Consider the following 15181-nt stretch of genomic DNA (forward strand, 5'->3'; position numbering starts at 1 on the left):
AAAGTCACTGAGGGAGCATACCCTCAAGCTCCTCGTTGACCGTTGTGGGTCGACTCCACAACACTCAAGATCTCGGTCGCGCAGAAGGTTTCAGGACCATTCACAAAGCAGCACCCGGCAATCATCGTCACATTCGAAGACGTCGGGGAAGTCAGATAAGTGCAACAGGCACTATGAAGAAAAAGAAATCAAAGAAGTAGAAGCAGCCTTGGGTTTTGCCATGAAGTCAGAAGACTTCAATGCTCATAACCATGTATGCTGCCCTCAATCAAATAATCCAAATAGCTTCTATTTTCCTTAAAATGAGACCCAATTCACCACTGGTCAGTGTATATCATCTTTGTTATGTTATGTTATGTTAAAAGAATTTATTGAGCGCAACTAACACCATTAGGTTTCTTGGGCTTATGCTGAGGGAGCGGTGAAGGGAACGTGAGACAGAACCTAAATATAGGACTCAGTGAAAAGGAGGGTTTTAAGGAGTGATCTGAACCCGGAATATGAGGGTGACAGCCTAAGAGAAAAGGGAAGGGAATTCCAGAAAGATGGAGCCAGAAATGAAAAGCTGAGGCCACCATGTTTCTTCCTCTTAAATCTAGGAACTGATAACAGGGCCATCTGAGATGACCGGAGATTGCGAGAAGGGACATACGGGTGGAGGAGAGAAGAGATAAAGAGGGGGCCTTGGCCTGCAAGGGATTTGGAGATAATGCAGCCGAGCTTGAACTTGCAGAGAGCGGATACCGGAAGCCAGTGGAGACTTTTTAGGAGAGGACGAACATGTTGATCTCTAGGTTGGTGGTAAATCAGGCGAGAAGCCTGATTTTGGATGAACTGGAGTCTCTTTAGTTGATAGTCAGGAATGCCTACGTACAGTGCGTTTGCGTAGTCAAGCCTCGAGATGACTAACGCAAGCAGAGCCAGAGTAAGGGCTTCAGTGGTGAGTAGGCGAGAAATTTTTCGGATTTTCCTGAGTTGAAAATGGCTGGCGGACACTACTGCGCTGATCTGGGGTGTCATAGAAAGATCGTTGCAAATGACAACACCCAGGCTTTTGGCACAATTAACTGGGGAGGGAGGGCTACCCAGACTAGCAGGCCAAAAGGACGGCTGCCAAGGATTGGAGGGTCCCCCGACAAGAATCAGTTCGGTCTTGTCGGGGTTGAGCTTCAGGTGGTTTGAGCTCATCCAATTACTGATGAAGCCAAGCGTGTTTTGGAAGGTAGTGAAAGAATCATCAGAAGAATCTATGGTGAAAACCAGTTGTATGTCGTCCGCGTAATTAAACGCGGCGACATTGAACCCACGGAGGGAGCGGAGTAGAGGAACCAGGTACAAATTAAAAAGAAGGGGGGACAAAGAAGAGCCCTGTGGGACACCACAGGTCAGCGCGACCTGGGTAGCAGAGAACTGGGACAATCTGACGGCTTGTTGGCGTTCAGTCAAGAAGGACTGAACCCAGGCCAGGGCGGTGCCCTGAATACGGCCGACCAAAATACCATGGTCGACCGTGTCAAAAGCGGCCGATAAATCCAAGAGGACCAGGGCCTGACGGATGTTGGCGTCGGCCCCTCTGCGCAGTTCAACCATCACGGAGAGGATGACTGCCTCTGTGGAGTGCGCAGGTCTTTAACATACACGTAGACCTAGTTCCTGGTCTATTTCATTGCTTTTACTTTAACCTTATCATTATTGATTTTTTATTTATCAACACAATTAAATTAGCACATTGCTTTTGAACTCTTCTTGCCGGGATGGAAATCCGCTACAGACACGCTTGTGAATTCACTTTTGAAAAATTCTGGAATTATTTACTTGTTTTCCCATACTCAACTACTAATGTCATTAGTAAGTAAACAACGTAGATGTTAAATAATAAGAAAATAACTTTTTTCCTCCACATCTTTACGTGGCTGAACAAATCTCTCTTCATTAATACATCCTTATTTGTGAATGACTGTTTTCGGCACTGATCTCTAATGACTAACTTGTTCATCACGGTACACATGATCATTTTGTATTACACAAGTAGCACTGGTTACTGGGCACTCGCACGAATATCCGTTTTAATACTTTATTTTCTACATACGATTCTGAACACAAAAATGTATTTACCAAACGGCATCAGATGTACATTTTGGATTCACCCTGGTCTATTGGCGTGCAATAGATACATTTTAATAAACATATTCCGTTTTAGTTAGCATATACAGATAAACGTGTGGCATGCTTCATCTCCACACATATGTGACACCTGCAGCACTTGCTTGGCCACTCTCTCAGGTTAACTCTGTATTCAAGACACTATTCTCTTGCCACTATGAGTACGGATCAGCTGTTATAGAATACATTAAACATGGGTTTTTCCATTGTAGGACTTATGAAAGCATACTCTGCATTGAAAGTTCCTAAATTATCACACACTATTATCATTGCAACCTTGAGAAAGTCTGCAGGATGAAACACACGTTGGCTGTCAGAAGTTGATTTGTACTACATATATGATTTTGAAAGGAATGTCACTACTAACCTGCAGAAGAAATGATTAAAATCATCTTCAAGAAATATACATTTACATGTGTGTCTTCAAGTATCACCTAGAAAACTAAACTGTATTTTCTGAGCTCCAATATCATATGTTATATTATTTAGACACTAGAACTCTTGAGGTAGATTCTAGTTACATACCAATGGTAGCAGGATTTTGCATATTGGGGTAGCACGTTGGCTCTTTAGCACTTGTTTGTACATCTGTCGCATTTTTTCTCAATGCATAAGATTACTGGACATAATATAGGATGAACAGCAAATCTATAACCCACTGCTACTTTTTGTAGAGGTTGAACACTTTTATTACGTAGTGCTGTATATACCTTGACATAGGGCTAAATGTAAATGAAAAAAGTGGTTCATTTTGTAACCAGAAAGCTTTCAACAAACCTGAGTAGATTCTGGGGAGCTGAGTTCAGCTGAAGATGCAGTGCCAGTTGGTGCAGACGTCTGTCTGTCAATGCTACGGCTGCGCATGGGTCCTTTAGGAGTATGTGCTTGGGTGGTCATGGAATTGGCTGAAGCTGAACGAGGACAGAGGTGAGAGTCTAAAAAGTTAGGAATTTAACAAGAACAAAACAAAGAAACAAGTGCAGGGCACAGAAGCAGAAAAAGAAAAGATAAATATACTATGTTAGAGATTCTAGAGACATAAACAGGAAGCGCACACTACAGCAGATCAGAGACAAGAATCCATCACCACATGATTAGTACTTTAGCAGCGAATGCACAAAAAGTATACCTACAAAAGACGTATGACTACTGTAGACATTAAAGTCTATTACATTATATAAAATAGTAAATAGGTTTGCAGCTCAGCAAATTTCCTCTATTACCAGACTTGAACAGGAAGAGCAATTTCCATTGCATCGTCCTGCGCAAGGTTTCAGTCTACGATTTTAGTGATCAAAACTGATAAACCACAAAAAAATGTGCATTGTTTCCTTCCAAGAAAACAATTGTTATAAAATTAAAGTCATTCGTGGATATTTGAAATCGGTTACAGTTCAAATATTTTACTTTAATATCTACAGTAATCATGCACTGGGAGGTGTACTCTGCACTCAAGAATTTGATTTAAAAGCAGATTACTTCTGACATTCAGAATTATGAATCTCTGAGTGAATGAAGCCTAAAGAAACGCTAGGTTCCCAGCTCTGACAGTTCGAAAACATTTCTAAAACAGGCCTGCCCACCCATGCAAAAGATTAAAGGTGCTCGTCAAAGAGAGGGAAATTGAATGGGAGAGTGACAACAGACATATTGGAAGAAACCCACATGCGGGAGTCAGCCTATGAAGTTAAGGCTCTCAAACAGAAAGGATTGCATAAGCGATGAGGGAACTTCTGTACCAGTCGAAAATTGTCAACAGACAGGGATGTCAAAAAACAGAACGCCAGAATAAAATGTAAATAATAGTAACAACGATATATAGAGAACACTTGAAAATGATTAACTATGTAGGGTAGCAATGGCTAATCACGTGGATAAAATGCTGGTATATTTACAAACAGATAGGATGATATACATCAACAGAGAATGCCTGCAAAAAGATGACATACATGTATGTTCCTGTCTTAATTATAACTCCTTTAATGTAAAACCGGATAGTCTTCTCCAAAGGCTTTTCTGTAAATCTCTAAACACATTTTATAAATTGCTAAAAAAACGCAGATTACCCAAGTTAGACAACAATCCCCCTAGACACTAACAGAACCACTTCATACTAACACTAACCCATACCCTCCACCAATTCTGAATGTAGAAGTAGCAACCTTTTCCTCCGTTTTTAAAGCAGTATACTCTATAGAACATTAAACATACAAGCCCCCCTATCATACACAACACTGTTTGCATTTTTTTTCTTCAGAACCCCATAAAAGATGGAGAACGCACTCGACAATGAGGAATGGCTTAGCAGTTAAAAGCAATGTTGTGCCTGGAGGCAGCGCAGTTAGTAGATGCAACGCAGTGTTCTGCATGAAGCAAATTGCTATTGTTTCTCAGGCGTGCACTGCGCCTGTTACCTGGGGAATCGTTTCCATCAGCCGGTAATGCAGCACTTTTACTTCTAGCTAAAGAGGCCTGTGTGGGGGCGAGCAGGCGGCTGATTATATTACTCTCCAGAGGACTGGTCTGGGAGCGGCGAGCTGAATGATGGGAACAAATCAAAAGGGATTCAACGTGAAACTCAAGAATGAAAGGAAAAAATATGAACGACAGGGATGACATGCTATGGCGTATGTATTCTGACGAGAATCTCGAGTAAAAAGAAAAGTAATGGAACAAAAAACAAGTTGCAGCTACGGCACCTATATTAATTACATTTTAGCCTAGAATAACTTATTCTCACTTAAACGTTTAATAAAAGGCTATAGGTAAATACAACCTGTACAGACAGCACATGTGATTATAATTTTGTTTTTTAGAAATGTTGTGATGCTGTATACACACAGTAAGAAAAACATTTCCAGGCACGTTTGCTAAAGAAAGACAAAGCATCCCATATTGGTTAGTAATGAGTTTCCAAATAAAACACCTGGAAACGAAATAATGTTGAGGGACTGATTCAAGTGCTCTTTATTATGTGGAGGGTATTAGTGTATTACTTGAAGAGCAGAGCCCTGCATTATCAGATAAAAGAAATGAAGCAAAACACCACCGTGCAACGGGACCCTAAAGCGTGTTAGAAAGTCAGTTAGTGGAATCAAGTCATTCATCTAGCAACATACAAGACACAAGAAACTAGTCACAGCATGACATTTCCAAAAGAGTGCAGGAAACATTAGTAGCATGGCAAGAGAGCAGTTTCCTGCCGTATAGTTTAGTGCAGTTTGAGGACGATTAAGTAAAAATTAGGTATTACAAGCAAACACTAAAAGATGCTTTAGGTACACAAGGACGGAGACCATCGTCAATCCTCAGGCAGCAATTATTTCTATATGATACTACCATGGGTAAAGCGGGTTCTTAAAGAAACATGGTAGCAGTAATCAGTCTAGTCAAGGGTAGGTAAAATAGGACCCAACAGACAAGAGCTTTCTATGTTAAAATATTGGATTATTAATGGATATTATTTCACACAATGTAACATATCGATTTAGACTTTATAGATAACTAAGCACCTGATTTTTCTTCGTGTTTCACTTTCTCTAACTGCTGAGGAGAATTAGACTGGCTAGTCAGTCTATTCAAAGACGAGCTTCTCTTGCTGGCCACTCCGCCTAGAGATCAACGACAAATACATATTAGCATTGTTCAGTGTGAGGAGAGGCCCTGAATCACAAGGTAAGGCCTCGAGAGGACCGCAAAGCCCACCCATACCACAACAGGGGTCATAAATATAATACTCCACCCTTCAAGTCTGCGTGCATAGTTTAAGCCACGCTGTTTTTTCATGTTCTGCACTTAATTTATAAAGCAGAGAATTTAGCCATAAGCACAACACAAGAGATAAACGTGTGCAGTGAGATGAAATAGTAACAACTCTGCCTTGTTAGTATTGCCCCATTTGGCTTCTTCTATAAACATATTGTACTAACTAACATCTGAGCCATGAGTTACACTCATTGTGGGCCTTCAAATGTGGGACAAGTAACAATGAAATTCAAGTAGGTCCATGTCTCACTGTTGTATAGCATATTTGGGCCTTCTATCAAGCAACGTGTTGGTAAGATTTTTTCAATTATGCTAGGCATTAACACATGTATGCGGTGAAGTGTTATAATTGTAGACATATTTACATGACCTAGTAAAAACCTATACTTTATGTAGTCTGCGCCTTTTAAACGCAGCCCTTCTCATAATCCTAGAGTCACTATACTTTCCACAGTTTTTTAATTTGATTAAAAAAAACAATATGTCTGCACGTGCTCTGTTTCCTGCACCTTTCAGTTCCACCTGTGACCCTTTGGTTGGTGGTTGCTGTGAATGAAGAGGATCTTTGTTACTTAGTCTGCTTAAGGATGAACTTCTCGTTTTACCACCTGCAAGTCAAAGTGCAAATCATGAGATTAAACCAAGGTTAGCTATGGAAGAATCATCTTTGTTAGACAACGTCAGGAACCAACACCACACCATTGAAAAGCAAATGGATAGCATGGAAAGGGAACAACAGTTATTCAGCATGGGTACCTGTTGTAGTATAAAGCCAAACAAAATATTCTTTGTTTTCTGCCAAACTTCCTGGAGCAATGCAACCATAGATGTTCAATTATGTCAATTTGTACTCCCCACTAAATGTATTCTTTTCATTTACTAGCAGCAAATCATTAAAAGCAGAAGAAAGGTAGATCACGACAGACTCAACCAAATATACCCATGCTGTATAACAATTGTAATTTCCTTGAACAGCATATTTTTTCTATAAAATAATTACAAGCTATTTATAAATATGCATTGGGAAGCCAATAGGTGTTGGCTCTAAAAGGCAGAACGATTGGCTTTTCCAATGTTTTTTCAACAACAGGACACATGCGCGCATGGCTGGAAATCTTGTATTCCAAGAAGGCCAACCGGAAAACCATGCATGAGTCTTGACACGTGTACATCATGTGTGTGTGTGTGTTATGAGGGAGGCAGGCATTTTTAATTTACTTTCCTAATATGGTGGACAGCAATATTAGAACAGTAAATTAAAAAACATTTTTTTAAAAAGAAATGTGTGTGATAAAGCACAGAAGCAGCCTAACCGCAATCTGCCCCTTGTAAAGTAACAAATATATATATATATATGTTTAGCATAAAAAACTAAGGTGGGGCATCTAGAAAATAAAAACAAGCACTGGCACAGCCAATAGTTTGTGCCCATTAAACCTACTAGCTTTTTCAATGTTTACGGCATGTGGGAGAAGGGAAAGCAAAGGCTGGCTTTTTGGGGCTGCTTCAAATTCCATGCATTTGAAGACAGTTGGAATGTAGAGTGGTAACAACAAATTATAAGTAGCACAAGTCGTACAGGCATGTGTCTTTGTTGGTGACAGCTGGGGTGCACAGGGAGGATGAACGGTTGTCAGAAGAGGTAAGAGCAAAAAAAAAAATAACCCTATTAGCCTGCAGGTCAGCCAGTTCCACTCCTCCAGCATCAGGTTCAGGGCACGAGTCAGGGGTCCACGCAGGTGGATGGCGTCCCCCCCACTTCTTTCACAGGGGGGATACTGTCCACCCAGCCAAGAAGTTGGGCCACACTAAAAAAAAGATGCTGCATTCGTCCCGGTGTAATTTCCAAACACAGGGACACAGTCAGCAGCGCCACACGTTGTCTGCTTTCGATCACAACGTTCAGGTGGGGACGGGGCTCTCTTCTTTCGGACTCCTGCTGGGATACTCGGCCATAACAAAGGCCGAGTTTCAGGGGTCATCAAGCCTCCTTTTGTTGGAGTTTCCTGGCTGGCAGCAGTCAGGAGCCTCACCCTGGATGCAAATGCAGCAGAGGGTAAACAAAGGCTTGCGCCTTTGTAACAATTCACACATACTTAGGAGAGGCAGCTTTTCACCTTGTTCAGGCTCTGTTCAGGAGATTTGCATGCACTATTAGAACTTCAGATGTGTTGATCTTTCCCAGTATTTGCACAAAATAAATTGCATTTATATACACTTATTACCCTTGAGTAGGCGTTGTAATAATTTAAATAGCACAGTTTCTTTTAAAGCACTAAGGCTATAGAAAGCTTAACGCTGACAAAAGGTAACATTGTTTTATATGTAGCGTACAAAAGTGTGAATCTTCTGCCTAAATCCGGAGTGTTTGCAAGTATACTCGAAATGTACTCATGATACACCTGCTAAACATATATGTGAGGGCTTAAGATCTGATATCACTTTTTGTGATGGCATGCGCTGTGATGTCACGCGCCGTGATGTCACGTGCTGCGATGTCATTTGCATACTGATTAACTAGGTTAGTCCCCCCACTTCTTTTTTAGGTTTCGCCCTGGCGTTGCAACTGCGTAGCAGTTGCTCCGCCCAGGGCGAAATCTAATGTTATCTCAATAGTGGGGACTTGAAACCGCCCCTTCTTCCATTGGCTAGCTCCATAAATGGAGGCTAGCCATTGGAAGACATCAGCGTCAATCACTTTCTCCCGGTCAGAACGCGAATCGTGGGCGTTTCTGACTCTTTTTTTAAGTCCCGCCCCTTGATGCCGTGTGTCCCGGGCCGCGCTGTGATTGGCTGCCGGCCCGGGACACCCCAGTGACGTCATTCCCCGGGCCGCGCTGTGATTGGCTGCCGGCCCGGGACACCCCAGTGACATCATTCCCCGGGCCGCGCTGTGATTGGCTGCCGGCCCGGGACCTGACTTGTTGTTGATGGTGATGACGCTGTTGCACTTGGGATAGTTTCTATTGAGAATGTCACTTTAGGTGGTTTACCGGGGTGAAAAGTCCCAGTTGACCTGTCAAAAATGGACTCTACAGGACCCAGTTGTCCCATGTGTATTTATAGATCTATAAAAAGGGCCCGGTGCAGCCAGTTTACACCAGCGAGCAGATCTACCACCCTAAAAGCTGCATGCGTGGTTTAGTACAACTCTCTGGGCTTTCCAAACTCCAAGGGCATCCTTCCTTCCTCGAAGCTGACACTATAAAACGAACATAGAAACACTGCAGCCCAGATCACCGAAAACACAGCGCTGCTACAGGAGCAGGAGGTGGCAGAACTTGTCAGTGGGACTTCTTTGTTTCCTCATACGGATTAAGCCATTAGCAGTGTTTAATTTAAGCCAGTGGTTGCTGGTGGGGGCACCGGCACTTCTCTTTGGGGGCTGGAGTTTATTTTTCCGTATCTCTTATTTACCGAGCGCAAATGGGGGGGGGGGGGGGGGGGAGAAAGAGAACCGATAGGAGGCTGAAGAGAAAGAGGGCAAAACCTTCAGAAAAGTAGAAAACAGGAACTTGCTGAAGTGGAATAATGGGGAGGGAGTGTCCGATGGTGGACTAAAGCGGCTGTTTTGAAACTTCCAGTCCTGGTATTACATGCACCGACATTTAAATGCACCCGCAGCGGACTTTTAACGAGTTTCAGGCATCGGCAACTATTCTTTCACAAATAAAGCACTGGCCGTTGGTAATATGGTTTTGTTAGCAGATATCGTGAAATTGCGACCATGAAGCGATTGCCTCAGTGGGGGCACTCTCTCTCTCTCCTTGGTCTGACAAAAAGTTACATTTGGTTGGAGCAGATTTGAGCACAACGTGATTTTTAGAAGAAGCGCGTCAGTAGACTTTCTGTGACCCCGTGCTGGTGGTAAGAGTTGCAATTGGCTGGCTCTGATCAGTTGATTTGTTATTTGTGCAGCACGCGTTAGCTGCTCTGGCCTTGAACTGCCGCGTGTTTTCTGGAGGCTGCGAGACTCGTAGGTGCCAGGTTGCCCCATGTTATAGGTGGCATCGTCACACTGGCATAAAAAAAATTGTAATCGATTTTTAAGCAGAAGTCCTTTGTTTAATGATATTATCATTTGCATCGCTAATTTGTAGCAATTGTATGGTGTCGTAGCACTTTTGGGTATCCGGGTGAGCCATCGAATCCACTGCTGGGTTTTCGCGCATTGCATTGTGGGACTCGTAGTTTCTTATGTTATCATTGTAAATGTGGGCTGACGCATGCAGGAACATGAAACGTTTAGAATAGCAGAAGGCGGGTCGATGGCGTGGGCCTCCTTGGTAGCACCCTCGTCTGGTGATATTGCCCGTCCCACCCCTTATCTACATGTCACTTCTGTGGCGTTGCGAGGCTGCCAAGGGTCCTGATGCAAACAATAAAATTGGGTCTTATTTCCCTCAGTCTGGTAGTAAAACAAGACAATATCTCGGATGCAGTGGACCCATCGGCCCCATTGCTACCGCACCTGCTGCACTAATCATCACCATGCACCCCTAGGTTAGTGGCTCCAGGTGTGCATGTGCCTTCGTGTCTGTCCTTGTCACTGTATTCCGTGAGAGGGGGGGGGGGTCACCAATGGAGTTTATTTTTTTGTCTTCCTGTGTATGGGTCCATGTCAAAGGACGGTGTTTTCCAGTCTTGGCGGCGCTTCTTGGCTCACCGTGTGATTCTGGCCAGGCAGTGGCATAGAAAGAGTGTCTTGGCTGCAATTCAATTATATAAAATGTACCCCACCCCATATGTGGTAGTAAAATACAGCTATACTCGGGGTCCAGTGGCCCCTCGGATCCATGGGCCCGGTGCCACTGAACCTGCAGCACTCCTGATGGCTACCCCTCTCTTGTCATGTCTCCTGATCCTGTCGGTTAGCACGCAGAACAAACTTACACCCCTCCATGCCGTCCACGTCTGATGGAACACAGTTATAGTGAATGTGATTTTAAATGGTATTGAATGCGCGAAAGACAGGCACCTGATGAATACTGTGCAGAGAAAGCACTAAACCTTTATGGCCGTCGTTATCATCATTGCAATACCTGTTTGCTTTTCCTGGGGCGAATATTGCTTTTGCTGAGTCAATTGTTTCTTCTTAAATGTGCCCCTTGCTTTTATCCAACTCGAACCGACCGTCCCGAGCGAGGAGCAGGTCTCCGCCTTCTCCATGGAAGCTGCAGGCTTCTCCCTGTCCCCATTCCCCAAACCAGGGTGCACTGGACCCTCTCATGGCAGACAGGGGACCGGTTCGTCTGTGGTTCATGGGGATTTACAGAAACACCTTATCCACTAGGCACCGCACCAGCATCCATAATGGCACTCGGGTTAAGTGACCCCACATTCCGCAGCTGTGGAACTCTGCGCGCGCGCGAGCCCTCCCTGGACACCCCGGGCGGGCGCGCGCCATTCCAAGCTCCACCTGCCTATCAGGAGCGCGCGGCGGGAGGAAGCGCCAACGAGCTACTGTTTGCGCTCTCCACTGTTTAGGCTATGGGTTATATAGGCACAGTGCCCGCAGGCGAATCCAAGTAAATGCGCCCTTGGTATGCACGTTTGCACACGGGAAGCTGCCCTCGTTGCACAAGAACAGGCCTCTTCTGGTGACAGCCACCGATGCCACTTGTTTCCAGCGCACCGGGTGTTTCCGTTTCTGCTCCATTCAGACACACGAGGTTGTACTTGGCATGCAGTGATGTACTTTGGCACGGGGAGAGCTGAGACCCACTCTCGACTTCCCCCCACTTAGCCAGACTATGTCATCTTGGGAATTTCGGTTCTCCTGATTTTGCCTCGCTGCTTAAAACGCGCTGACAACTCCCATTAGGTCGCATCTTTGTGACCTATGGCTTTGCCAATGTTTCTTTTAGTCACTTCACCACTGTTTTTCCAGACACAATCCTAACAGCCACAACATTGTTTGTCACAAAGATCCTTATCGTTGCGGACTTTTCGGCCCTTTTAATTGAATTATTAATAAGAAAGAGGTTTAAACAGTGCTTGCTGCTTTTCAACTTTTCCTAATAAAACAGGCGAAGCACACAGATAGGTAAGCAGAGCAGTGCATTAATGCAGAATATTGCACACATGCGAGTCCCATGTATGCACCACTTGTGCGCCATCACGGATCGAGCCTGCGACAACATGGCGGCTCCCGCAATGCTGCTGCAAAGTAGACTCACATGAGCGCCAGCGCAGCGCCATTTGCCCTGGCTGCCAGCGAAATGTGTCACTGCCACAAGAACACACGATAGTGAAAAGGAGCAGCATATAGCGCATGCCCTCACCATGGTATCCCAGACAGACCCGACCATTAGCGAACATGACATGAAATGTGGCACTCAAAAATCCAGCACACTCATTCTCTCCAAGACCAATCTGCCACTATAATTAATAGTGCTGTCACCGGTCGGCATGCTGCTCGCAGCGCACGTTGTGTGGCAGGTACGGCAAGGAAGACATAACAGCCAGCTACCAGGACCCCATCTTGTCTGTGACACAGGAAAGTCGTGCGCCACGCGGCCATTTTGTACAAGGACTCAGCGAGGCCAAGCACGTGGACAAAACTAGCTCTCACTTGCCGCTACCTCCTAAAGTGGTGACCTCTCGCATCCATGCACTGTGGGCATATGGGCAAAGATACATGCGGAAACAACGCGCATGCACTGGAAGATCCATACTGCATACACACACTGCCCGGGGGCAGAGAAGTGAGACCATCGTAAAGAGTTAGCGTCCCAAGCCTGAGTACTGGACGAACGAGCGCATCGGCCACATATGAACTCACGAGAAGAATCATTCTGAGCACCTGAGTCAGCTACCTGCTGAGTTGACATCGGTTGGGGCACCCCTGTGACGGCATTCTAAGCAGCGCCAACGCATTGACAGCGCACCCGGGCCTACTATCTTGAAGCATCAGGAACCGCAAGCTTGGAACAGCCCTGCTACTGGATGATGGGGAAACTGGACAAACAGCAGCAAAAGCTCACGTTTGAACCACGCAGATCGACACAAGGTCCACCTTCCCAATCGGACGCAGAGGTAGAGTCTGACAGTGCTCCGGAACAAGGTATGGAATCCATCCTGAAAGCCATTCAAACAAGCCTCCAGGACATTAATGGCAAGTTGGATCACCTCACCTGCCGCATGGATACTATGGCGGCGAAAATGGATTGGCAGGGCGAGCGACTGGATGAAGCTGAAACTCGGCTCTCGGCAGTGGAGGATGAAGCCCATACCAGCACGTCCAAATGTACTGGCTTTGAAAAAGTGTTAGATGTGATCAGAAACAAGGCAGAAGATTTGGAGGCCAGATCGCGTCGCAATAATGTGCGTATCACAGGTATCCCGGAATCCACTAATACAGGTAGGATGGAGACGTATGTAGAGGAACTCTGTCTTACATTGTTTGGCAAGGAGAAATTGTCTCCAATATTTATAGTGGAGAGAGCCCATCGGTCACTGGCACCACGTCCGCCACCGGGCACTCCGTCCAGACCTAGAGTGGCTCGCATTTTGAACTATCGAGACCGGGATGCCATATTACGGATGGCACGTGAGCAGAAAAATCTCAGCTACCAAGGTAATCAACTGGAATTCTATCCTGACTATACGCTGGCAGTGCAGCAGGCCCGTAAGGAATTTGCAAATGCAAAGGCGAAATTGCGCATCATGCAGGTAGAATACGCAATGTTGTATCCATCACCTGGGATGGAAAACCGACGATACTCTCCACACCGAAGGCAGCAAACTACTTCATTAAGAAGATTAATAATCACCGTAAGGAGCGCAGACAACAGGACAAGGAACAGGACGCAGAATGAGTAACGTCTGGCGAGAGGCTCCAACCACCGTGACTGGCGACTGGAAGGGACTGCCACTTAGCAGTTGGTAACTATGTGCACGTGTCCAACTACATGAACTGTCATGTGGGTGGCACTCTGCAAGTGGTAAGTTTGCCATTTAAGCCACTGCACACATTGTACTTGCATGATTCTGCCGCTAATGGTACAACTAGACTGATACGATATGCAACACGAAGGGCACGAACTGATGAGCAAGAGACTCTAGACTCTGCCGATTAGGCATAGCAGACAACTGCATTTATGGACTGTGATTATGCACAGCAGCGACTCCCTCAATATATGCCAGGACGCTAATGGGGCCTAAAGCCCAATAGCTCTGTATTTCGGATAATGGCAAAAACGCTATAATCGCTCTAAATATGTTCAATGCATGTATGCGGTGTCTTGGAGGGTGGCTCTTGTTGGCTACTGGTGACGGGCAGATACATCTACGATGCGGAGCAGGACGCTCATTTCCAGATATTAGTATTTGTAACTATATGTGGCAACGTCCTGGTGGGAATATATAATGTTTAAAATTAAAATGTTATACATAGCTCGCATTCAGGGACGATACCGGCAATGACCGGTCTAATTTTCAGAGCGGCATGGGTGGAGTACTGCAGGGCTGATACAGTGAAGGTGCACTATGAAACTGTTTTCAATACGAGACATTATGAGTTATCAGTTGAGCAGGTGTGACGGGAAGCATGTGTCGCAGTTCACTAGATTTAGATTGCAGAGTATGATGTAAAGTTTGTTGCCAGATGACTTAGTCTGTCCACATCCATTAGATTGGATGGAGATGTGCAGCCTAGGCGAACCCCTACATGGGTGATCCCCACGAAAGTTATGTACTGTTGGGGTGTTCAACTGGGGTATGGCATCAGCAGGATTGGGCTGCTGTTGTGGGGGGGTGGGAGGGTTGGGGGTATGTATTAATCACTGGACCAAACTACTTGAGATGCATTGCTGAGCTCCAAGACGATAATATTAACTGCACTAAGATATCTGCTTATGCGAACAGTAAACTGTGCACTGTAAGGGGTCGTAAAAGGGACCATGCAGTTAAAGTCTATCGCTTATACTTTCGGTACCCATGGCAACGAACACACTGAGTAAGCAGACACAAAACCTCATCACATGGAACATACGAGGTTACACTAACCCCAAGAAAAAAGGACAAATATTCGCGTGCCTAGACAGGTGGCACATTGGTATCGTGTTATTGCAGGAAACACACAACGCCCCGCACTCACACACACAGGTGGGCAGTCATTGGGCGAAGTCTGTTCATAATTCCAGGTACTCTTCTTACTCCAGGGGGGTCACAATATTAGTGAAAAAAGGGACGAATTTTAAAATTGAGACTACAGTACTAGACAATCAAGGTCGCTATATCATAGTTAAAG

The 15181-nt window shown here is 44.9% G+C and overlaps 1 protein-coding gene across 12 annotated transcripts in view; it reads right to left on the reverse strand.

The window, feature by feature from the left end:
• The window catches only part of MAP7D3 (MAP7 domain containing 3), a 1012878-nt gene that overhangs the window by 633886 nt on the left and 363811 nt on the right, over positions 1 to 15181 (reverse strand). For 2 of the 12 annotated variants that reach the window (XM_078688586.1, XM_078688588.1), the window contains 4 exons: positions 6438 to 6536; positions 5676 to 5774; positions 4578 to 4700; positions 2941 to 3074 (listed from right to left, as the gene is read on the reverse strand). In XM_078688586.1, the coding sequence (XP_078544712.1) occupies positions 2941 to 3074; positions 4578 to 4700; positions 5676 to 5774; positions 6438 to 6536 (455 nt within the window). Of the gene's footprint in view, positions 1 to 2940; positions 3099 to 4577; positions 4701 to 5675; positions 5775 to 6437; positions 6537 to 15181 lie in introns of all 12 variants that reach the window. The other 10 variants (XM_078688585.1, XM_078688587.1, XM_078688589.1 and 7 more) reach the window with 5 other exon arrangements.

This window comes from Lissotriton helveticus, chromosome 4_1 (genome assembly GCF_964261635.1).
Source record: "Lissotriton helveticus chromosome 4_1, aLisHel1.1, whole genome shotgun sequence".
NCBI lineage: Eukaryota > Metazoa > Chordata > Amphibia > Caudata > Salamandridae > Lissotriton > Lissotriton helveticus.